Source organism: Cydia amplana, chromosome 1 (genome assembly GCF_948474715.1).
Source record: "Cydia amplana chromosome 1, ilCydAmpl1.1, whole genome shotgun sequence".
NCBI lineage: Eukaryota > Metazoa > Arthropoda > Insecta > Lepidoptera > Tortricidae > Cydia > Cydia amplana.
The window spans coordinates 9,584,662-9,610,949 of NC_086069.1; the positions used below are offsets into that span (position 1 = coordinate 9,584,662).

General features: G+C 38.6%; 1 protein-coding gene across 2 annotated transcripts; it reads left to right on the forward strand.

Moving 5' to 3' along the window:
- LOC134663171 (tubulin monoglutamylase TTLL4-like) lies at nt 1–25,997 on the forward strand. Of its 2 annotated transcripts, XM_063519541.1 has the most exons (16): nt 1–907; nt 1,144–1,352; nt 1,609–1,756; nt 3,134–3,347; nt 9,974–10,158; nt 10,806–10,996; nt 12,757–13,005; nt 13,308–13,582; nt 13,833–14,040; nt 14,301–14,427; nt 14,795–15,014; nt 16,015–16,164; nt 16,886–16,984; nt 18,210–18,417; nt 18,838–18,905; nt 24,652–25,997. In XM_063519541.1, exons 1-16 carry the CDS (start codon nt 534–536, stop codon nt 25,102–25,104), a joined length of 3,378 nt encoding a protein of 1,125 aa, XP_063375611.1. In that variant the 5' UTR covers nt 1–533; the 3' UTR covers nt 25,105–25,997. The 2 variants fall into 2 exon arrangements, with proteins under 2 accessions (XP_063375611.1, XP_063375602.1); XM_063519532.1 differs by lacking the exons at nt 1–907; nt 1,144–1,352; nt 1,609–1,756; nt 3,134–3,347; nt 9,974–10,158 and adding exons at nt 11,452–11,541; nt 20,467–20,487 and having other exon boundaries at nt 10,790–10,996; nt 24,690–25,005.
- The last annotated feature ends 291 nt before the right edge of the window (nt 25,998–26,288 follow it).

Sequence of the window (26,288 nt, forward strand, 5' to 3'; positions counted from 1 at the left end):
TTCGGCTAAACTAAATAGAGATTGAAGAAGTTTGATATACAATTTCTTTATTTCTTTTTAAAATTAGTAAATACAGTTTGCAATGAAGATCCTGATCAATAAATCTAAAGACTATTTACCACTTGTGCAAAATCGATATTCCTCACGTAGGCCTTGAATAAAATATTAAACGTAATCTAAACTAGATAGATTTTAATGAATGGGTGCTATGTGTGAATCTCTCAATCGCCATTACTATCGCTCTTTATTGTTGTTAGCAAGATTCAATAACTTGTTAAGAAGTGCGTAATAAGTGAATTGGTTTCTCAAAATAGTGGATATTCATTATTTTGTAAATAGAACGCGGTTTTCTTTCAATTTTGGCGGGATAGCTGGCACGTTTCGGTAACGTTGAATGGCGGTCTGTCATCTGTCGTCGGTGGACTCGGTGGCCTCATGTTGAGGCCCTGAACACCAAAACTAAGTTCATGTCTTGCAATCTTGTATCTTTAAATTAGCAGTGCCTTTGTGAAAATTATTGTAGGGGTCGTTCGATGTGGACGTTGGATGATGCGTCAGGAGTAGGCGCGTCGGCTATGGATGGGAGACGCGTGAGTCCACATTACGAGGCGGGATTCGATTTGTGTGATCCATTGGGGTCTGTGTTGTGGTCAGGAGGGTCGGGGCGCTCGGCGGGTCGCGTTCTGCGCCGTCGCTGTCGCAGCGAGGGCGTGGATCGGTCGCCGTACGAGGATGCGTCGCGGGAGCCCTTGAAATCGGCAGACGGCATTCAGCGGCACCGGGCGCAGCCCAACAAGAGTTTCTTCACGTTGAATACCTCGCCCGATAGGTACAACCACGAGTGCACACTACCAAGAGCACACAACGGCGACTACCTCATGGCTCACGAACAAAATAGACACCATGGGTGAGTGAGTGACGCACAACATAACCTAGCGTATTTTGATTCAATCACAATAAGCATGTTTCTTTACATGTTTCTTCATTTATGTTTGTTCTCAAGTACAGCTTATTTCCAATATGACACAACACAGAATCAGTTTTCTACAGTGTTTATAGACAGTTTGTCAAAATAAAACCTAATAATGTTATTATGGAATGGGTAAATGGTGACTTATATGATATTTTTGTATTTTCTTTCAGTTATCAGCCAGGTACACCAATGTTCAATCGAACAAGCCCCATCAGACCTTTAATGGTGACAACATTATCAAATTCTAAATTAGAAGAAACTAGGCTGCCAAAAGTAGAAGAACTCATAGAAAAATTAGACCATGATATGGTTGAATACACTGTAAAACAACCTTTAAAATCAATACTCAATAACCCTTTACCAAAGTCCCCGCCACCAGGTAGGTACAATAGATTTCTTAATTTTAAAGTATTACACTGTAAGTGTAATCATTATTTAACATCTGTTACTGTTTTATTCATCATAATTTAATCTTGTTTCTTGTTAAAATACCATACTCTTTGTCATTACTCAAATCAATTTTCTTATTTGTCACAATATCAGACTGCTCCTATAAAACCACGATAGTAAAATCCAATACTATGAGGGAATCTTTATTTATTTTAAATACATATATATTTCACAATCTGTTTTAGTTGGTATACTCAAGAAACCGAAGGGGCGAACATACCAGGAGCCCAGAAGTACTGTAGAAGGCCGCAGACGACAGAGAGCTGCCAGTGAATCTGACAATATTTATACCAACTTTAATAATCCTGGCTCTCCTATATCTGGCTATGATAGGTAAGAATGCTTTTCATCTTATTTGGTATTTCTATAATCATTTCAAAAATATACCTACTAAAGGTCAACTTAACAAGTGCTTGATCTACTGGGCTAAACATCAATCAGTAGATGGGTTTATATGTTTTGACTCTGTAAAGACTGTGATGAGTAAAATTAAAATATTTTAAATCCATAATTTCCACAGTTAAATTGGTCAAAACTTATATTGAGAGAGAGTAAAAGATAGGGGGTATTATTTCACTGTTATTAATATAAATTAAGGTTCAACTTCCTTGCTTTTGGTATATGCGGAACATTTTTTCGTTATTCAATTAGTTAACTTTAAATGAGCATATAATTTAATATAAACCAGTTTGAAAGATTGCTTGCATAATGTTTTTTAAAAGTATTTTTTTAAATCATATATGTGAGTCTTGGTGTTCCGTATATTTATAGTTGCCAAAGCAAAGATACAATATTAATGACTATTATAGTTAACAGTATAAACCTACTTAGTATGCACCTAATATGCCATAAATTCGATAATCAAGTTGGCCTCATTGACAGTGAAATTAGCAATTACATCACAAACTAATAACTAACAATCAGATGAACAATGACAGTATTTTTTTTTAATATTTTGGGTTAATAGTTTATCAAATCGAAAGCTACATTAAATGATGGTTTCTTAATGTTACAACATTTCAGAATAGCCTTAAACTGCGCCAGGCAACGCCAATTACATATGTAGTGCCATCTACAGTGGTGTTTCCCACTCCATCCAGTACCAACTGACGAGAAGTTAGGAGCGCTATACATTTACTATATTGAAAATTCAACCGTCAAGTGCACTCATTTCAGATATATCAAATGAAATTCACGGTGCATTAAGCTAGTGCATGATTTATTAATATGAAATATGATGTTTTATTATTATTAATATAAGAAAATCTACTATTGAAGACACACATATAACCTATTGAAGATAAATAGTTTCACATTTGTGTAATATTTAAATAGTAATTGTGGGTAAGGTTTTTCAATGACTCATTCTCATTAAAGAAGAAACTATTCATGACAAGTATTAGGCTCATAGTGTCTTAGTCTTAGAGTTTTGGAAATTTAAACAGTGTATTATATTAAAATTATGAATCTTTTTTTTACATAATGTATGTTGGCTTCGCATTGTCATATAAAAAAAAGCCCTTTTATTATTATTTTTATAAAACAAACCATTATTAAATCATATCGGAATGAAGTGTGCACTGCATGTAAATACATCAGATCAACTTCCATACAATTTTCTAATCAGCTATGAATAGTCTTATCTATTTACCTAACAACCTCTATATATGATCTCTTTGTCTAGTTGTTAATTCATCATATTTGTTCCAGCCGCCTATCCTACCTCTCAAGCAACAACAAACGCCTCAAGGACAACTCTGGCTGTGGCTACTCGTACGGCACAGCCCTGGCGTCGCTCAGCGCGACTCCACGTAACAAAAGCCCCACCTTTCCAAGAAGATGCGCCTGTAAAGACGCACCGCCCAAGGAGGAGACTATGCACGTGCTCAGGACCACTGCCATCAACAACGAGCATGATGATGTGGTAAGTACTTCTGTTTTACACAAACTAACTACTAGGGCTACTCGGATCCCTCAGCACAGCTCTTCGTACTAAGAGACCCGTCTACCCCCAAGATGCACCGCCTGTAAAGAGGCACCGCCCAAGGAGGAGACCATGCATGTGCTTAAGCCCCCCATTCACACTCCTACCTTGTAGTCCGCCACGCAGGACTACGGCGTAGGATATAGCTCACACACCCTCCTACGTTGTAGTACGCCTTTCAGGACTACGGAGCAAGAAATAGCTCACACACGGTACTGTTTTGCCGTCCATCACCAGTACTGCTTCGTTTCTCACAAGAGTCGGTCTACTTACTGTTGAAAATGTTACGTGCAATTAAAAAAAAAACTCTTCTGCTATGTATTTTCTTGTTATTGGATAAAAATAAAAAAGAGTGTGGAAAAAGAAACTGCTAAAAATTCGCCAGAGAGCGTCATATTTCTTAAGTATTGGTAATAATTGTTACAATGCCTATTCCTCCATTGTTTGTTGGAGTGATTGGGTGATTTCTGGTCCCAAAAACAGCGATTTTCTTTATAAAATTAAAAAAAAAAATGGCGCGCACCGTTGTCATACGTCAAACACGGTAGTCCGCAACGTAGGACGACAACCCACACACAATCCTACGCGGCGGACTACAGCGGTGGGCGGGGCTTGCAGGATTTGTAGGACCCAAGAGGCATCCTACATGGGTTTGTAGGACGGCACGTAGTCCGCAACCCCCATACACAATCCTACCCAACGAGGCGGACTACGAGGCGGACTACAAGGTAGGAGTGTGAATGGGGGGCTTTAGAACTACTGCCATTATTAACCGGCATGGGGAGTCTTTCTATAGATAAAGCGAAAGTTAGACAATGAGGGCTGCTCGGGTCGCTCAGCGCAGCTCTTACTAAGAGACCCACCTTTCCCAGGTGATGCGCGAGTAAAGACGCACCGCCCAAGGAGGACACCATGCATGTGCTTAGAACTACTGCCATTATCAACCACCATGGGGAGTCTTTCTATAGATAGAACGAAAGTTAGACAATGAGGGCTGCTCGGGTCGCTCAGCGCAGCTCTTACTAAGAGACCCACCTTTCCCAGGTGATGCGCGAGTAAAGACGCACCGCCCAAGGAGGAGACCATGCATGTGCTTAGAACTACTGCCATTATCAACCACCATGGGGAGTCTTTCTATAGATAGAACGAAAGTTAGACAATAAGGGCTGCTCAGGTAGCTCAGCGCAGCTCTTACTAAGAGACCCAACTTTCCCAGGTGATGCACGAGTCCAGGCATTTGAGGAATAAAGTATGCCATAAAACCAAGCATGTAGACGTCTAGATTATTACGATAGCCATCTAGTACATACAGTATTGATCAAAACGAAAGTATTTTCTTTCACTAGTCAGTATAAATATCTACTACTTCTTATCTTTACCTCCTTTAATATGTTGTACCATAATATTATTCACTGTGTTCGTATTGGTAAATAAGAAACACTCCTTTTTTTTCGGGCAGTCGTGTAAAAATGGTTATCAATGGCGAATTTGGTGAGGTAAGTACCTACCTACCTCCTACCTGTTCAACATGAGTGGTCCAATGTTAAATGTAGTTACATATTAGAACTAGCTTTTGCCCACGGCTTCGCACGCCCCCTTTAGGGGATGAATTTTGAAAAATCTTTTCTTAGTGGACCCCTAGACCTTATAAGGAACCTACTTGCCAAATTTGGACTTTCTAGTCCCAGCGGTATGGGCTGTGCGTTGATTTAAGTCAGTCGGTCAGGTCTTTCACGTTTATATATGTCACCGTAAAATTGTAAACACTCGTCATATTATAATCTCGCTAGTTACATTATAAACTGACGGTAGGGAGATTATAATCTAACCTAACCTAACCTACGTTAGATTATAAACTAACGGGTTCACAATCTTACGGTGTCATATATATAGATTTCATACTAGAAATATGGCAATTTGGCTTGAGATTGTAGCCATGTCAAAAGATTTGCGATATAACGAAGAATCCCAAGTGGATTTCTTCCTTATGTGGGGGTTTTACTGAGCCTTATATGTAATAGGTCTAATCTCCAGTCCATCCACAGTTGTCACGAATTTCGGGGAGAATTTAATTAGGGGCAAACTTACACACAAGTGCCAAATTTTTTGTGATTACACTGTTGTTATCGTGTTGTTTTAGTGAGCCTATCTTATAAAGATAACTGATTTGTGTACACAGAGCTTACATGAGGCTTCCATGTTTACCCATGATAGAGGCACTTTAGAGTGCCGTATCGTATAAAGTTAATAATAACCAATAATCTGTAACCTGGCTCGACATATAATCCGATGCAAAGTCGGCGCAAATAAGGCTTCTTTGGTTGCATTTGTATGTAGTCTTTTGTGTATTTTTTTTAATCGGATATCAGAATTTTTTGTATGGAAAAGACAAAATGTTTTTTTTTTTTGCGATTTCTAGGATGGCCTATAGCAAAAGTCGGTATGACCTACCTACATACCTGACGAAAGTTACGCCGTCTTGGGGTGATTCTTGACTGTGCATTATGTCTTGATTATCACTACATTTTTTTAGCTTTAAAGCACATACATTAATAGAGTAGATGTACATATTGTACCTATCTTAATACGTATCAGATCTGGCAATCGGTCACCACTCGTCGATTAGACGGGTCCAATCTTACCAATACCATGACTCACACGGCAACCGAGCCAAGTCGGTTGGTGTGGACCCTCCGAATAAATAATAGATCTGACGTATGATACTCAAAGAATGTGCCAATAAATTAGAAAGGGACAGGAATAATGGCAATTAGCACCGGAATTAAATTGCAAAAAGTGTACCCTATATATCAGATTGCTTCAACACCAGGGTGTGATCTGTCCGTGACATTTACCGCGCCCCATGGCATAATTAAAACGTCCTTATACAAACACGGTATAGTCTAGTTAATTTAACGTTATCAGCTAGCTTAGCACGCATTAAATGTTTAATATTATCATATAAAAACACGTATCATCGTTCATAATCTGTCCGGCAGTCTTCTATGCAACGTCTATCGAAGCGAGTCCTTACAGAGATTTATTTTATTGGCGCTAAATTACACGAAGTAAATTGTTTACATAAATCACGGAAGTTTAGGAATTTGCGTTTATTTTCGGTGACGACGTTCTAATGTTTTTATAGCGCGTGACGTGCCCGATTGACTTGTGCAAGAGGTGACCATGCCCTAATCGCCGGTGACCAAACTGCACCGACGTAAAGTGGATAGAGAGGTTTATTATTAGATTAATAGTTCAGGTGCCTGAAACCACTTGACTGAACTTAAGATTTAAGAGGTCGTGGGTTTCAACGATGTGCTCGATCAAAAAGATGTTTAAAAAGCTTTCAGTTTCGAACTGTCGTAAAGTAAGTGCATTGTGTGTTTTTCTTTGTTGATAAACAGTGATATGTAAATACATGTTGTTTAACATTTCCGGATCAATATTAGTCGGGTCATCAACTAACTGGAAGATAAAGATCGAAAGTAGAATATTGCAAAGTAGCGCAACAGCGCATTGCGTATATTTTTGAATGTACGGAGCGTGACTTTCGTTTCATTTCCGCCGGGAATGTGAATGTGTATAGTTATCTGCAATCTACATTTCTTTTATCGTTGAATGGTATTGATCCTAATCTTTAGCATAAATCTTGCTTTTACTACAGTGTATTTTAGCTTATATTTTGGCCTACTGAATAGCATATTAATTACAGTGAAATTATAATTCAAAATAATAATGAAGTGATTCATACCATTGTAAAATACAAGATATTGTATTTGAATCTTCTAGCCATACTCGTAAATTCATATACAAATATAATAAAGTACTTGTTTAGCTGTTTTCCTAAATTATATACTTACGCATAACGCTTCTCATAATGACGTAAATAAATAGCTGAAGATAATGCATGAGCAATCACACGTACAATTTTCAGTTGAACGGCTAATTTCCTACCTAGTATAGGTACTAACCCGCAAAGCGTGTGACCTGCTTTAAAAATATGCCTTTATAAATACATAGCCCACAATCTTGGTCAACGGCCTTCTGACCTCATTCCTAGCAACACTTGCCAAGTTAACATTTGTACGATTTTTCCGAACACCCACCCATTCCAACCCATGCTGTTTACGTGAAACCACTCCCTATTATAAACTAGCCGTGAATCATAGTCCCAAATTAGTTGGTGTAGTGTTGCTTAACCCCCTCCTATTGTCTTAGTTAATTCGGTCCCCCTTAGATTATTGTGGCATCAATTCCTTTGGGCGCTGTGCCAAATAAGCTAAATGTCAATACGATGCATTATCACTGTTACCAGCGTGGTGATAACTGCCTCAGTCGCCGGCCCATAAACCATCCAAAGTGACGTCCCATCCGATTTAAAAAAAAACCCTCGTTATCTTAACCATGTTAACGGTCTTTTATTTATAAACTATAAATATCAAAGAAGTGCTGAAAAGTGGGTTTTTAATGTCACTCCCGTTCGGAATGTTGACCCGTTCATCAGCCTTGACATGTTTGTGCTGTTATATTTGAAGCGGCATCCAATGTGTGCAAGGTGTAATACAATGAGTTTTTCTTTTAAATTTACCGGCAATGCTTGCCAAATTCGTTAGTGAAATCTTCCAGCGTGGTGCTCTTGAGTCACAACACCTGGTTTATTTCTGAACGCCGATGCTTCCATGCAGGCGTAAGTCTACACTTACCTCAGGTGCCGAGGAGCAGAGTCCTGGAGAGGCTTATAAAACTCGCGTTCGGAATTCTAATAACAAACCCTTGCGACATCGACACCGTTAACGCTGCTAAATAGTTCTCGTTCCGCAATTTTAGCCTTAAACACCTGAGCGACATGGCGGTCATTTCGTTGATAGTTGAAAAAGTGAGTTTTTTTTAAATTATGTTGTTGCCAAAACCTCGTGGTTATCAGCTGTTTGTGAGTCTGAACACGTGCGTCTATTTTACGCGATTGGCTGATTTTACTACAATAAAATACGCGATAAAATCAAGGTCAATCTATTCTATCAGTTCTGTTTAAGGTAGGATTGCTTAACAATATTTGAAATGTTTTTTACCGTTGAATTAACAAAGTTAGATACATTTCTCATCGTGCGATCTTATCAAGTTATCATTTCATGCGTACATAGTAGTAAATACATGTATTTCTTCAACATTCAGTGATACAATAGCGTGTTGTTTGAGGTTATTCACTACAGCAAAACACGATTTACGTCTTTAACTGACCGACATAGCCTGGCTGCTTTTTATAGCTGCTTGACCCCAGAAGTGAAGTGCTTTAACTTTGTGTGTGTAGGTAATGAAATTGCATATGTAAATCTGTTGTTTTTATTATATGTGTGCCATGTGTGCGTGATCTTTGAAAGATGAGTTTAAACTTGTGTAATGAGAACGAGAACTGTGATTACTGATTAAACTGTACCGTATACATGTGTGGTTATATTTTAAATTAAAGTTTTTTTAATACCATGTCGGTGGCAAACAAGCATAGGGCCCGTCTGATGGTAAGCAGTCACCGTAGCCTACGGACGCCTGAAACTCCATAGGTGTTACATGTGCGTTGCCGACCCTTTGAAAAACTGTACACAACTAAAAAAAAAAGATAATTAACTACAAAAGATTAGGTAAAATATTTCCTATACCTCAATTATTAGTATTACTACTCTACATTCCAATTTAAAAAAGTTTCAGTTTAAAATTTTAAAGTTTTTACAATTAATTATTTTGGAATCGATATTGAAATTAAGCCTAATCTTAACGTACCTATTGTTAATCGTAACTATTTGATTTATAGATAATTGTGATCGATTAATGGGATTGACGTGAGACTCAAATGAATTTTCACTTCTCATGCTCAAAAAGTGCACCTTTATGTCGTGCGTAGACGACATAAAATCGCATTTTATGCTCTAGAGCATAAAAGTAAAATTTTCTTAATTTTCTTCTAAGACTAAGGTAATCGGTCTCAACAGCCAAACAGTTAAAACATATTGCACAATTTTACTGAGCAATAAAATTGTGTAGATGGCAAAACTTGTTATATTATTTTATTTTTGCTACAATTTATTAGAAATCCGTATTTTCTGTCATTAAATTTAGAAGAAACCCAAACGTCTGAAACTCTGATCACATGTTGAAAATTAAAAAAAAATAATTAAAAAGTTAGTTGGCGGGAATTGGTTATGTATTATGTTCTTTCGCTATACGACAATTTCGTGGTGTAAATTGCCGTGAAAAAATGTGTTTTATTTTCCTCGCAATCGAAGTGAAAAGCAGAGTGTACAACAAGGGCATAAATGTCCATTTTTACCCTCGTCTACTATTTTGCAAAAAATTGCCTCGTGTAAAGATGGGTCACTTTATGCCCTTGTTGTACAATCTACTATTAAATTGAAGTCGCCGAGAAAAAAATATTATCTTTATTACCTGCATTAGATTATACTGGTCGCCCTGAGACTTCTTCAATGTAATTTAATATTTTTGTCTTACTAAGATCTGTTTAACCAGCATTCGTATTACAGGTACCTAAGGTTAATTTATACGATTTTTTTCAGAACCTACAGCAATCGCCAACCCCCACTTGCCCGGCCATCAGCCCGGCCCTGCCGGTGAGCTCAGTGACCTCAATGCCGGTGCCAAAGAAGGTCGTTAAGACCGGCAAAAAGAAGGTCAAGTCGAAGAAGATCAAAGTTCCCAAGGTCTCAAATACCGTGTGCAGTCATGGGGAAGATGAGGCGGAGTGAGTGTTATTCATTTATTACCGTGTATATGTACTCCGACCGAGATTAGGATGTCCTCCTGGTATTTTACTCAAAGGTTAACTGGAAGAGATCCCTCAAAGGGATAAGTTCGCCTTTGTACTTCTTACTAATTTTTTGTAATTTTTAATGTCTTTTTGTACTTGGTAATATTATATTACTACTACTATTATACTTGGTAAATAAAATCAGTACCACGCCTTACAAAGTCAGTAGCGGGTTCAGTTTCTATAAGTTAACTTAGAAGGTTTTCAATACCGGCAAAAAGGTTAAATTGAAAAACAGGTCCCACGGTTTCTTACAATCTGCAACATAGATGATAAAGCGAAAGCTTTTTTTATCGTCGTTTAGTACCCACAACCACAATACAAGGCTTATTGAGCTTATTGCGGGAGGAGGTAGATCTGTGTAAAATTGTCCCATAATATGTATATTTTAATATATCTTAGATAACAGTGTACAGTCGCCATCAGATATATCGGAGCGGCCGAGGTGCTCATAAATATCTAAACACGCACTCTAACGCCTTGACAATAGAGGCGTGTCCAGATATTTGTGAGCACCTCGGCCGCTCCGATATATCTGATGGCGGCTGTACTGTGGTGTTAAATGATCCCAATTTCCGCAGCGCCCTCAGCCGCTCCCCCTCTCCCGACGGCCACATCGACGGAGCCTGGCAGATGGAGACGGACATCATAGACGTGGTGCTGAAAGAGAAACCTCCGCCCAGAACCGACTCCGGCGAGAGCCCGCCCTCCACGAAGCTTACTCCGAAAACCAACGGGGTTAGCGCGCCGAAGAAAGTTCTAGAAGCGAAAGGTAATGATAACTGACTGCGTTTTTTCGATGGGATTTGTCAGGTTAGGTTAGAGCAGCGGTCGGCAACCTTTTAGCAGCCAAGGGCCACTTAGAAGTTAACGAAGTTGACGCGGGCTGCACTTTGTTAATATTTGTGACTTTATCAGACATTGGCGTTTGTCAATATTACATGCAAATTAGCCAGGGAGGCTCGCGGGCCGCAAGGGACAGGTTCACGGGCCGCAGGTTGCCGACCGCTGGGTTAGAGGTTAGATAAAGGGTCGGTTGCACCAATCTGTGACCGTTATTGTTTACTTACGTTGTTACTATAATTTCATAGTCTTTCTTCATATTGATTGCGGATTCTATAAGTAGTAATAAAGTCACAAGTCGTAATATACTTAATACAGTAAATCTTTCATTTATTTTTCTATATAATAAGGAACGAATAAAATATTAGATTCATCAATTTTCAGTACCAGAAAAAAAACCTCCCTTCAAAGACGACATGTTCTTCACCGCTTTGCATACGACAAATCCCTTTAAATATACGCCGGGCCGTAAAGGTTCGCGTCACATTTCTTCAGTTGTTGGTTGTATTTTAGCAAGTTCTAGTTCAGTGGTTCCCATAGACTAGGAATCCTCTAGACTGAGCATAGTAACGCTACCCCCTCTGCCACTTATACGGTAGTTTTACTCCATCTTCGAGTCAATCCCGTGCCGTGTTTGGTCCGTGTCTTTGAACGGACCAATCACGGCACGGGATTCGCTCACCTCGTCCCCCCGCACCCCCATATTTTTGGCAGCGTCGGTTTCATGAAATAATTGCTCTAAACTCAGTCTAGAGGATTCCTAGTCTATGGTGGTTCCTAACCTTTTCAGTCCGGTTACCCCTATGACTAACCAGGGAACCTGATTTTACCCCTACTCCCAATGGTAATTAAAAAATAAAACGTGTACGTTTGTTGTATTGTTATATTAGGTTAGCTTATTATCCCCCATAAAATAGCAGTTTTACCCCCACGGAGGTAATTACCCCAGGTTAGGAACCACTGTTCTAGTTCATCATTATTATAGTTTTAATGTGTATGTACAAAATTATGTATTTTTTATTTGTATCATAATGTAAAGAAAAATCTAATGGGTAACAAAAGGAAAATGAATGAATTGTTTTATGCTTCAATATTTGAGATTTAACTATTGTGTACTTATCTTGATAGGTAATAGAATTAGTACGTATTAGTATTGTATTTTTAATAAGTGTCAAGTGTCATACTGCACACTTTTTCGTCTTTCATCTTAACCTTCGGCATTCCTTCATTTAGAATGTAATTTCTGGTAATATAGGTAATAGTAGTGAAAGATCCTATAAACTTGTCAAATCACGTAGTCGTTCGGCGAAGTGGGAGGTGCTGGGAGCCAAGAAGTTGTCAACAAAGATATAAATTAGATCGGAAATGACCTAATATAACATTCCTACCGAAACTTCGCGTATACTGCGAATATATATTGAGAAGTTATATACATTAGCAGTATATGCAAAGTTTTGTTTTATTTCTAGACGAAATCTATTTATTTTCAATTTTTGAGCATGACTAAGTAAGATACCGTAAATTTTACCTAATTTGCATCTTGCTACTTGAAAAAGATTTCAGTGTAATTTTTGAGGTAAAAATAAAGCTCAATAGGTGCCCTGTAGCCTACCGATATTGTTAATTTTTAAACAGCCAATTTATCAACATGAAAAACTAAGTAATACCCTTAACCTTTCTAAATTCCAGAATCACCCCTCTGCATACCCGACACAGCATCAAACTGCCTGCGCCAGTCCCTCTTCCCCCGCGTGCCCCCTTACCTCAAGTTCGTGAATTACGACGAGACGACGGTGCAGAAGATCCCCGCCCCCATACAGAAGCACCTCAAGTGGAAGCTCACCAGCATTACACCTATAGTGGTCAAGAAAACGCTTACCAATTCGGGCTTCCGGCTTGTTAAGAGCGAGTGTGACACGTCCGAATGTCCCCAAGAAGGTAAATACTATTTAATCATGTTATTTACAATTTCTGTCATTGCGAAAGAGGCTAAGTGCACTATGAGCAGTATAATGCACTGTCCGCAACTATTAACTTATCATATTATCGTTAGTAAAACAAAGAAAAAGTGAAATAATTACATATGTATGTATACTTGCAACGGGCGACTAAGATTGCGTGTTCCTCGTCCTCGCTTTCGGATCGTGCGACCAATTGATGCAAATAACCATCTGGTCGTGGTCTTATCATTTTAACATTTATTGTAAAGTTTAATTGTTCTTATTTTGCTTTTTTTACAGAAACGGTAGAATGGATCGGCATATGGGGCAAACACATGAAGTCCCTAATGTTCAGGGCGATAAAAGACGGCCAGAAAATGAACCACTTCCCGGGCACCTTCCAAATCGGCCGCAAGGACCGCCTGTGGAGAAACCTGCAGAAGCTGGTTGCCAAGTTCGGCGACAAGGAGTTTGGTATCATGCCCAAATCGTATGTCCTGCCGCACGACTTGAAGTTATTGAAGTATGATTGGGAAAAATATGCAGCTAATAATGAGAGGTGGATCATCAAACCGGTAAGATATTCACTTGTCCTACCGTAAATAATTTTAATTTTGCCATATTTTTACTTAGTGGAACGTAAACTTAACTCGTAAATTTCGATAAACCATATTATGTATATTCAAAAAACTCGATTCTCCTTCAATATTAAATTGTTTGGTGAGTCTTTCAACCAACTACCTGTACGGTTTATTCTTGTAGGAGTTATAACTTTATAAAAACGTCAAAACGTAAAACGTTTTTAAAAAATTCGTCCTTCCACAGCCGGCGTCTGCTCGGGGCACCGGCATCAAAGTGGTTTCCCGCTGGACGCAGATCCCCAAGAAACGGCCCGTGGTCGTGCAGCGCTACGTGTCCAAACCTTACCTCATCAACGGCAACAAGTTCGACATGCGGCTCTACGTGCTCGTCACGTCCGTGCACCCGCTCAGGATATACTTGTTCAAGGACGGACTCGCCAGATTCGCGTCAGGTACACTGTGCAGCACTACGATACGTGTCCAAAGTATACCTCAAAGTAACATCAAAAGTAACATAAATTAGGTTCAATTTACGAAAAATGCAGAGCACTTTCCAGCATCGTTGATAAACATGTGGTTCTGGCGAAGAAAAACATAAAGCATAAGAAAGGATTCTCTTCAAACAAGAGATTTACGAGTAAAACTATATTTTAACATCTGCCGAGATCCATTATTATATGTGACATAAAGAAAATCACTTTGTATTTTCCAGTGAAATACAACGATGAGCTGACGTCACTCAACGATAGGTACATGCACTTAACCAACTACTCCATCAACAGACTGTCCAAGAACTACACGCCGAACGAAGATTTCGCGGCCTGCGAGGGACACAAATGGTGAGAATGAAAATATAGTTGTAAGAAATAACAATGGGGTTGATTTAACAAACCAAAGTTAGGGACATGATGATGATTGTGTAAAATGGAGAAAAAGTATTCTTTCATAATTTCATTTCATTTTATATACACTTTTGATCCTTTTACGAAAAACACGACTAATACAGTAGTATCCACTACCATTAATGGAAAAAATGTGAATGCTATATGCTGACTGATGATGATTATGAATAGATAGTAGTGTCATGTCGTGTGTGAATTATGTTATATTTATCAAAGCGTTCAACAGAAATTATTTATCTTTCACCATGTTTATACCTTATCACGAAAAAGATGAAGGCGATTGATTCAAGTAATAACATTTCAGGACGCTTCAAAGCTTGTTCCAATACTTAAAGTCTGAGAAGAACGTGGACACGGACGCACTATGGAGCTCAATGAAGGACCTAGTTATCAAGACTGTGATCTCTGGCGAAGCTAGCATCAGTTCGCTGACGAAAGCCAACATCACGTCGCGGTACAACTGCTATGAGCTCTTCGGGATCGATGTTCTGCTGGACGAGGATCTGAAGCCGTGGTTGTTGGAGGTATGTTCCGTGACAGATGGCACAGTTTGATTATTGACGTATTTCGAGATAACACTTTCATTTTCAGTTTTTCAGAGGTCTAAGCATGACAGCCATAAAATAATGTAATTAAAGAATTGTAATCTCTTTAAGGGATTATACCACACTATAACAAAAGAGTGTTGTAGAAAATAAAGAGACGATATTGTTATTTCGCTGAGCTAACCATAATGTTACAGTCTGTTGCCAACTTGAGCAACTTGTGAGCCATTTTTGGCGGCGATCTTCAAATACCGAATCTATTTATGGTTGCCTTTACTGCGCCTGTTTTTGGACAAATGCTTTCGCATTCATCTGCGCTCATTCTTTGTCACACGTAACATACTTCCGTTACGTGTCATGTGTTGTTTGCCACAACCGGGGGTAACACGGTTATCACAATAATACCGAGCTGTATGCTCGTAAATAACACGTTTGCCCTTGCGCACCGAAACGATGCTCGTACAAGACACAGTACAAGAACAGTAGTGAATCTTCATAGAAATGTGCCGCTGCCGGCTTGAATGTGTGCGTGCGCGCCGGGCGCCGTGTACGCACGCGCTGCCACGCACACATTCGCATAATATACGGGGGAATACGGTGGCGGCAGTGTGGGCCGTACCGCGACTGAGATCGCGCGCATTCGAGTACGCTCGCATTTGCCTGCTCTTACCGGCCTTAATTTATACCTCATTTATGAATTGAAAAAACATTTCATTATATTATATAAATAGAAACCTAGTGCTACTCATAATACGCAAATAATATTTAACTAAAAATTAAAGTGACAACCCTAAGCGCCAACGCAAGAGTAGGTAAATAACTTGCCGAGCGGCCTTAGATTCACTACTGTTCTTAGTGTACTGTGTACAAGATCAAGGTGCGTGGTAAACGCCACGATCGGCGTCGTTCGCACAGGTCTCCCTAATAACTTGAATATCAGAATGATGCGGCAAGGTAGTGGTTATATTCTCGGTTCCAGGTGAACATCTCGCCGAGCCTGCACAGCGCGTCGCCGCTGGACACGCACGTGAAGGGCCCGCTGGTGCGCGCGGTGCTCAACATCGCGCAGTTCCAGGTGCCGCTCAAGGTCAACCTCGACATGCTCTCCAAGGACCGCCCGCACAAACTGGTCAGTCTTCCCTATTCTACAGTTCTGGCTCTATCCTACTATGAGAAGTAATAGGCTACATGACTAATTTTTTTTATGGTATCAATCGATCGGGTTTGTTTTTAGGATCAAATGTCCATATGGGACCCATTGCATTAAAGTAACACAAAAGTCAGAAATTGTAGTCAAAGTCCGACAGTCGCACTTTACTCGCGAAACGCCCTATACAAAACGGCCAGAGGCCGTGACGTCATAGCCCATCTTGTAGTATGGACTAACCAAGAAAATTGCGTTTTTGTCGGTGAAATATTGCGTTTATGTATATAGTTGCTATACAATATTTTTTTGGATGAAATGTAAGGAATCGAATGGTACCCTTACTTTTATCGTTTTTGGAAGTTAAAAAAAACTTAAATTTTGAAACTTTCAGGTCCTGTAATTTTGTAATTTTTCAATATTTTATTTTAATATCCACATTATTGTGATAAATTGCTCGTTTGCTATCTATTTTACTAGATTTTGTTATAAAATTCAACATGTGTCATCATCCCTATTGTCCTAAGTATATGAGAAGTAATTGTCCTAAGTATTTTCTCCATTTCGCTACCATTTTTTATAGACTTTGTATCATAGCAACAGTTCTTATCTTGGTGATCAAAATAACTAATGGTTGCCTGGATCCGGGACTTGGGGACATCCTTTTATGTATGGCATTTACTAATAATATTTTTTCTATGTTTAGGGTGGATTACCTTACGATAGCAGATTATACACGGTGTATTTGTCGAAAGAAGAGAGAGACAAGCATATTATTTACACTAATATGGAAGAAAGAAATATGGTAAGTCTTTTCATTTTACTTCAACACACGTCTTCCTAATTAATGATAGTCGAATTACCCTTAAAATCTAATCCGAACACATTAGTCTTTTTTCGCGGCAATTAGGTTTGCGAATAATAGAATATAATTTATTCGTTAGCACAAACAAACGGGACAATACATAATATAAAAGAAAAACACAAAATAAGATTAAAGTGCCACGTAATGGCCTCATCTCAGCATGTTGCTGGCACTTGCTGGTGGCTTCCAGCGCTGGTCTTCCGATGAGACCATCAAGTGAGAGGAATCACGGAGGGTAACAGACAAGAAGAAAAATACATAAAATAACATACAGTGAACAAATATGTAGTTAAATAAGAAAGTTACACAAATAGTATTTTATGCAACCGTTGTTTAAGAGGGGTCAAAAAAGGCGAGTGGCGTGAGTAACAATTTGAGGCGAAGCCGAAAATTGTTAATAAAGACGCCACGAGTATTTTTTGACTCAGTTAAACAACGTTGCATACAATACTTTTTCTACGACCAAACACTTACTTTGAAATAAAATTGTACTTAAATTTAACAAATATTTTTCATGTCATCTAGTGAACTTCTACCTACGGTATCTACCTGTTTTTAGTGATTCTTGTGCTATTACCGATATTTCTTCAGGCGTAGACACTACGTTTTTGTCTTCATCAATTTTAACTTGAAAGACACACTGTTTTTTAACACGAAAGTTAGGTTTTCATTCGACAGGCACAATAGTATTCATATTCAAGATTCACAATATTCAAGAAGTAGCAAAGAATGGAGGGTACGAGCGGGAAAAGAATGAATGAAATTAAAAAAAAACATGTCTATGGTTCACTTATTTGTCAAAATATGACATTCACACCCATAAGCGAGAGCGAGAAAGATATAGTTCTTTCTCGCTCTCACTTATGGGTGCGACGAAGCAAGGTCGCGTTGCGGTGCGACAGTGTGTTACGACTATAAGGTTGGCAACAATGTTTTTTTTAAAGTGGCCATTACACGAAGTATCGTAAAAGAGCCAAAAAGATACTGCGTGTATGCACAAATGCTTTTTTAAGGAATAGACTAAATACTTGTCTTGACAACTTTAAGATAGGGTTTTAAAGATGTGTGCACGACCCTTTAAATGACAAATAAAAGTGCGGGAGTAGAAAAAAGAAGATACAACATAACGACTATATTAATAATGGTAAATCAACTGATATTTCAGTACTTACGCGACATCCTGTCGACGCTGACGCCCGACGACGTGCGGCACCTGGTCCAGGCGGAGGACGAGCTCACGCAGTCCGAGGACATGGAGCGGATATTCCCCACGAAGGGCACCCACCACTACCTCAACTACCTCAGCGGGCCGCGCTACTACAACCGGCTCTTTGACGCGTGGGAGACGCGGTACGGCACTAATAGGGAAGCGGGTAAGATTTAACTCTTATATGGTGATAAATTACGAGTTTAATGTAGTCCTGAGAAATAAACTACGCATCAACGTATCGCTTAATATGTCTGTGTCTCACGGAAGTTTTGTTATTAAACTACGTATCCCTTACCAATCGCATTTAAAACTTTTTTAACTGTTTTAGCGGCCCATGCAATGAGAATGGGGTTCCATTGGCGATAGATTTGGCATAAATTTGGAAACATGTAAGCTACATAGCAATAAGAATTGTGATTGACCGTGAGCGAGATCACCCAGTATCAAATGTGAGGCGGATATTCCCGGCTAAAACGACTTGTGACCCAACAACCTTGGCCAACTTAGATATTATTTCGCCGTTGAGAGGCTCCTTTGTGACAATCGAGTCCTCAAAAATAAGAGATGGCACTTACCGTTCCAGGTCTGCTACTCCTCCGCAACCTGTGCGACATCGGCTACCACCTGGAGGTGCCGCCCGTGCCGCTGAAGGTAACTATGCTAGCCCAGGCCGCGCTCACGATAAAGCACCACGCACACAGACTGCTGTTCTATCTCTGGTCGTTTGTGGTGTGGTGACCTATTGACCTCATTCTTGTTGCCGTAGAGTTCAATCAAACATAATATTTTTTTACATGTTTTCGAAGCTATAATGCTGGACGTTCGTTAAAGGTGAAATATAATGTTTTCCAGTACGACTTTGCTAGAATTGGAATTCTATGGCACTCTGAATTGGGTCTTTATGGCTCTGTTATATTTACTGGAATATTGCGCAGGCAAAAGTTAATCAGATATAGGTAAGTGGCAACACTTACTCACTGAGTCATTCACCTAACCGGGTTTTAAACTCCTAATTATGAAGGAGGTCCTTTACGAAAGAATACGCGTTTATTTCTTTTGTAATTTGTCGTGAACCAGTTTCCAGTTGTATTGCAGAGTCCCCCTACTCCCCCGTGGTAATAATGACTTGGGAAATTGGTATATATATTTATGTTTGATTACTACGGAATAGAGAATGAGTTAATGTGAGCGGCGAAAATGCAGGGCATTTTACAAAATGAAATTAATACTCAATAGTGTTACCTCGTTTTGCCATTGACTGTTTAATGAAATTGAATAGGTATGAACTATACGGTTTACCTAAGATAAGATATCGTTTATATGCGTAAATTATGGTAGGTAAGTAGTTAACAGATGTTATATAGTTGAAATATGTACTTAACATCTAGTCGTTTCCAAGATTAATTCATTCTCTATACTGATTACTATTTGACGGCATTATGCCTGGATCCGTTTGGCATGGTACTTAAGGTGGCGTCACTTAGTATTTTCTTTTGCAATCTTTACAAGGTTAACAAATAGTGTGTCATTAAATTCTCATTATGACAATGTCGTGCTCTGTAAAGATTGCAATCTTTATTATTTATGTTGGTTTGGGTTTCTTAATTGCGTCTTCCTTCTTATTATTTACATTTGTTAAGATATTATTACATATTTTTATTTAAGCGTGTATTTAATATATGTATCACATTTATAACGAGAGATACTCACCAAGGGTGATTATTTTGATTTTACAAGGCAAAACATTTAGGAAATTAAAGAGATAGCTTCAACTCCGTTGTATACCACGGAGTCTGCATTTATAATGTCAAATGAAACTCGTCACGATTATAGCCATTATAGGTAAATGTAGAAGTATACCAGTTCGTGTACAGCTAAAAGTAGCCGAATGTTGAACCATAAATGTTTATGGAATATTAACTTTAGGTCCTTTATATAAAAACTTGTAATACGCAGCAGAGACCTTTCTTCAGATACTTTTGAAAAGAGGTTTCCGCTTGTAATACAAGTTATATATTTATATGAAACAATCCCCAGAACGATGGATGTAGCTAACTTTATACTAAATGTTGATGTCTACTGTAGATTTGAACCATCCAAGCGGATTATTAGCTGTATCTAGACCAACCTGACCAACTCAAGAGTAAAAGGTGTTTTTGAGGATAGAGTAGAATTTTTAGATATTTCAGAACTAAAATGCTGTGTATTACAGGGCAAATCCGGAGTTAGTGTGGTGAGAAAAGTTTTTACGATAATCGAGCATGTTTTTACTATATTTCTTATATCGATCATATGCTTTGGTATACTAAGTCAGTTGTAACTGAATCACGAGTCACGACGCAAAGCGGCATTGTTTTTCATTGATTTTTCATTTGGCGTCTGAAAGTGTGAAATAGGTTTTAGATACTTAACGTGTTTTTGATAAGAATGTCTATCGAAGTTGGTTTAAATAGCGTGTTCTGTTTTGTGGTAATTGGCCTTCACACTTAATTTTAAATAATCACCTATATTTGCGGTTTGTCCTATATTGACAAAAATAAGATTTTTACAAGGGTTTTTCTATTTGATCTAGTTAAATTTGATGACTTCGGTGACTGTGAACGGCATGAATTTAGAAAAAACCGGTAAATTGGGAAGAAATATATCGACGCCACGGGAAACAACTCAACAACTCGATAGACATTTTTTACAGTTTGAAAGATTGTGCGTGCGAATTAATATAGGTTTTAGGATAGTCAAAACTCGAAAAGACTCCCTGCCAGCTGCACAGGCAGCCCTAGCGGGAACAAAGCTAAGGATTGGTTTGGCATCTCTTTTCATTAAAATTAGGAATAGAAGTAAAACTGCACAATACATATTCAGTTTCACTTCAATATTGTTTGGAGGGTTCTTTGACCACTAGCATCCATTAAAAAATTGAAAAATACGGATCCTTAAATTGTTCATTGGCAGTTGTATTTTTTGCTCTGAGATGCAAAACTCTCGAATTACCCTCCTTACAATTTTTTTCAATCAGCGTTGCGTCAATTAAAAATAGCGAAAGCATTTCGAAGAACATTTTTACACTAATTCTCATCAATTGATTGTTTTGTTTAAATTGTTTATTGACTGGTCATCAGGGCAAAGTGACAAGTGCGCTTAGGCGCGCCTACTTGGGTTGTAAGCACATCGCCCACAGTAAGTGCGTAGAGAAACGTGTACGGTGGTACGCCAAGAGTGAATCCGAAATAGATTTTTTTATACGTAAACGTGTCGGTGTACCCAATAGGGATGCTATAGACGAATAGTAAGACGTTGACGATAGCAGTGAAATGTTGGTAAGCTAGACGCATAGTTGAAAGGGGAAAAGTGTATAGACGGAGTAAAATGCGACGTGAGCACTCGCACACAAGTTCACAACTGACATTTATTGTTGAATTTTCGAACATGTTAAAGTAAAATATGTACGTATATTTCAAGAAATTCAGAACGTCATCAACTAATCGTTGCAGTAAATTGATCAATGTGTTTTAATTTAAAGAATACCTAGAATTATTTTTCCAGTGACATTTTAAAAATAAGTTGTTAGGTACTTGTAAAATTAGTTGGTATCTTAATGATTACGGAATTACAATTCCGGTTCTTGTTGTCATTTGTTACAAGTAAATCCAATAAAACATGGTATTAAACTTTGTGAAAATGTGTGTGTGAGTTCGCTACAGCTCGTTTATGAAGTTGACTGACGTTACTAATTTGGAAAAAAATCGTATCTTGTACTGTCATCCAAAAAAGAACAGTACAAGAACTATGAAGAACTATGTATGAATTGCATACAGAGTTACTGCATTGCAACTTTGATGAGCAGAATGAGATTATGAGATGCGAGATTTTTTCAAAGTATCGACGTTGTTTTTCTCTGTTTATTTACTATGCTAGAACGTTGTAACGAGGATGTGTTCGGTTTAGAGCTAAATAGTATTTTTATCAAAACCTTGTTCATGTAGGTAAATTTTGTAAATGTTTTAGTTCATTGGAACGTTCCAATAAATCGACATTTGGTTGTACGTGAATCAAATTGGCGCAACTAACATATAAGACTAATACATAGTTCAAAATCACCCATATTTAAGCAGCAGGCATACAGTGGTCACACTTATTGCGTTGATAATGACCCGACATGTCGTGAAGTGACGTACCTATTATTTAACTTGACGTTATCGACGCGAAAAGTGCGATCATAATATTCTTACATGCTGGCCCAAAAAAATTGTTGAAACTAGTTAGCAGTTTGTATGGATCATCAGTCTTTAATTTATAACCGTTGGTGCTTCAATATGGCTCACGTACTCTATGATTTTCGGATTCCTGCATCAACTTCTGAAACTACTTAGATCAAGCGTATACTTACGAGTTGCGATTAAATAGACCAGTGTTTTGACCCTAATTAAAGCTTAATTAATGTATACAAGGACAGCTATACGTTGTTCGGTTACAGATGTATTTTTGTATTTGCTTAAACTTAGAAACCTGTGTCAATACCTATTTCATCAAAGTTTCAAAAGTTTATATTGGTAGTTGTTACACGAAAATAGATAAAGAAATAGCAAGTATTTTTAACACGAAATGCCATATGATACCGTACTTGGTTACGCATGGACCGAATGAATGTTATACAGAATTTTATACATAGATAATTGTACAATAATTGGTGCCTTATCCTTTTATAAAACTTTACCCATGTTACAGTATGTAGGTAGGTGAAATTATTATCTAGTATGTATTGTATGTGTAGATTTTTATGTAAAATTGTATGTTGGTTTTAGTAAGCTACTATTTCGGAAATAGATTTTAAGATAAGACTCAACGTGTCACTTTTACCAGGTAAAACAAATTGATTATTATGAATAGATTGATGTCTCATCTTTTCTAGTCGCTAGAAAATAGGAAAACAGATTGTACAATAATCCATATCTGTAATGTAAAATGTATGTTCTTTATTGTTGTTCTCTCATTATAAACATTGGAAATAATTATAGGTCAACATACTTAGATTATTGTTTAATACATTTATTATTTTATTATCTTTATAATGTATGTACTTAGCATTTATTTACGCTATATTCTATGCTTTTGCTATTAACTCATTTTTAAGCATTAACATTCATTACCTTTTTGCATGGGGTTGGATATGTTTTCTAGTTTGTAAACTTGAAGAACTTGAACACAATTTTAACGTCAAAATACCAAATGAATTTATTTGTTTGCAATATGGCACTGTCCACACCGCTATCTTTTCATTTCATCTAACCTAACGTATTTGTTAAAGGGTGTGTTTAATGCCTCATCCAAGAATCTGGTACAATAACATCATTGTAAAACAAAATTGTAAAAACCTGGCATATTTATAGCCATAAATTGAGCCGAACAATAGCTATCAATATAATATGGGTTGTTTGCATGGTAAAAATATGTAAAGTAATTTGACCATAACCATCTTGTCTGCCTTACTAGAAAGCAGCGCTTACTTAAGTATAATACAAAATACTTAAGTATTCGAGTGCTTTATTCTCAACCTATCACTGTCGTGTGTGTCCGATTCTTGGCCTTGGATGGCTGCGGCGTTCTTTTGATCCTTTTTTTAAGTAACTCGCCCCTTTCTAAACTGACAGTCACCGTTGACTACTATAAGTCGCAGCGAATTGCATGTCGTGTAGGAAAGGGACAACTAACCTGGCACCATTCGCTCGCGGTATGTGCTGATCGTCCAACGCTCTATGAACACACATTAAATTTATGTTCAAATCCTTGATATATCACTTTAATATTTGTCAAAGCTATCTGCAATTCTGCACAATCTCTAGTACTTCAATATGCAACACAATAGTTCAGCATGTGACTTACGACGTAAGTAACAGCAGTTAAAGTTTTGAACATGCATTTAATGTTTTGTAGGCTTCATGCGTATTTAGTACTCGAGTATTTGTCACCACCTAGAAAGTTTTAAATCATAACAGAAATCGGGATCCATTTGTAAGCCATCATTAACAACTTCGTAGTTTCAGCTAAAGCTACTAATCAGATAATTAAGATTAGTCGTAGTAAATGTAGTGTCAGTTGTCCTTTCTAGTCCAAATATATTTTTTGTTATCCAATCTTTGTTTTCATAGAATTAGGCTACGCCCATGAGTATTGTCATCAGCACAAATATTTAGAAACGACGCGTAGCTTTACCAACTTCAGATTACTGTCTCTCGAACGTATCGTGTACCCTAGTACGGAAATTGAAGGTAGAACGTCAGAGACAGGGGTCTCGAGGCGTAAAGCGGCGTGGCGTGGCGTTGTGAGCGAGTGAGTAACGGTGCGTCCCGTCCCCTCCCCTCCCGCCCGTCCGGTCCCCCCCGCTCCGCCTGTGTTGTAGCGAGCGGCCGTGGTGCTGAGCGCGTTGGATCGTTGCAGAATGATGTCGACGCTCCGTCGCCGCCGCCCTCCGAGCGCGCGTCCGTGCCCTCCGTCGCGAGCCCCGCGGCCGAGAGCGGCTCTGCGGGCTCGCTGGCCGCGCCCGGCGGCCCCCGCTGCGGCGACACGCTGCTGCTCCGCGCCGCGCAGCAGCTGGAGCCGCGCGCCTAGCGTCCCGCCGTGTTCGCGCAGTGCCCGCGCGGCCGCTACCGCCGCCTCGCCGCCTGCCGCCAGCCCGCCTGCGAGCCCGGCTGTCGATCTCAACAGGAATGTGCGCTCTACCGGAGCGCCGTCGCCAAGGCCGAAGGCGCCCGCCGAGACCGCCCCGACCGGCCCGCCCGCCCGGGCGCCGACCTTATACTCATCTTCTTCAATTTCGCCCGCGCTTAGTGCGCCGACGGAGTGTGGACTCTGAGCCTTCGACGAGAGAGCTTAAATTCGTCGTTAGTCTTAAATTAGTCGTGTAAGATTTCATTTTCGATCGAGCTCCGGTTTACATTCCCGTCTTGAAATCTCTCATCCCTCTATTTATGGTGTAAAAAATTAGAAAGTTAAGAATAAAAAAATCGTAAAGTAGCTTAATGCCCGTATCCTGTATGAAAAGACATAGCGTAGGTTGTCTGTTTAGAATTTAATTGAAAAGAAAATATAGGTGTAAGGCTGAAGGCGCGTATGCTCGTCCTGGCTTGTTATTGCTCATTTTTTGTAGAGCGAGGTCCGAGCCATACGAATCCTACGTCTAAATAAATTTCTATGAAATTGATACCCGTAGCCTTGTACTGAAGTTATTTTCTATTAAAAAATGTCTATACATAGTGGATGTGAATTTAGAACTTCGTGATTTTAAAGTGATTTTAAAGTGAAAAATAATGAGAAAATTATAGTAGGTATTTTCTAAATTACGATGTGTTCACTGTATACCTAGTGTTGCTAGAGTAGAGCTTCTCGGGGCGAGCCCGATCTTATTGGAATCGTGTTCAAAGTGTGCGATAGATCGGAAACCTACGTAGAGTAAAAATTTTACGGATACAAGTTATTGGTAATCTTCATTCCTTTTACTTGATTTTTGCTGTTAATTTATTTAAAAAAATGTAAATCAAATGACGAAATTAGCAAAATGTACTTCGTATGTAATATGATCCGATGATAAAGCTATTAATGAAATTTAAATTATTCTTGATGATTGTAATTCCCAGTTTGTTTTAATTCAACTACGACATTTTTGATGTTGTTATGACAATTTTTTTTATGCTTAATCTTATTACAAGCGATGTAATTTATTTTTTGTAATAAATGTTCGGTTTGTAATTTTTAAGATGTTTTAAAACAGTTAACCATAGAATGTCGCGTCGAAAAACGTCATTCCCAGTTACAATATACAATACAATATACGTAAAATCCATCAAGTCGCCTATTTTTAGCCTCCAGATACCTCTAATGGCCTTATGGCATAAGTCCAGACACTCATATGACCCAATGAAGAAGAAATTGTCATCACATTATTTAGGGTTTGTCCACCAAGTTATACTATTGTCTCTTGTCAATGCGTTGAGCGCGTGTTCATATATTTGTAAACACCTTGGCCGCTCCGATATATGG

Bases quoted from the DNA above. Each gene is read 5' to 3' on its own strand.
- LOC134663171 (XM_063519541.1), top strand. From the start codon at position 534: ATGTGGACGTTGGATGATGCGTCAGGAGTAGGCGCGTCGGCTATGGAT. The intron at 1,353-1,608 runs GTAGGTACAATA...AATCTGTTTTAG, and splicing joins ACCAAAGTCCCCGCCACCAG to TTGGTATACTCAAGAAACCG. The intron at 10,997-12,756 runs GTAATGATAACT...TCTAAATTCCAG, and splicing joins GAAAGTTCTAGAAGCGAAAG to AATCACCCCTCTGCATACCC.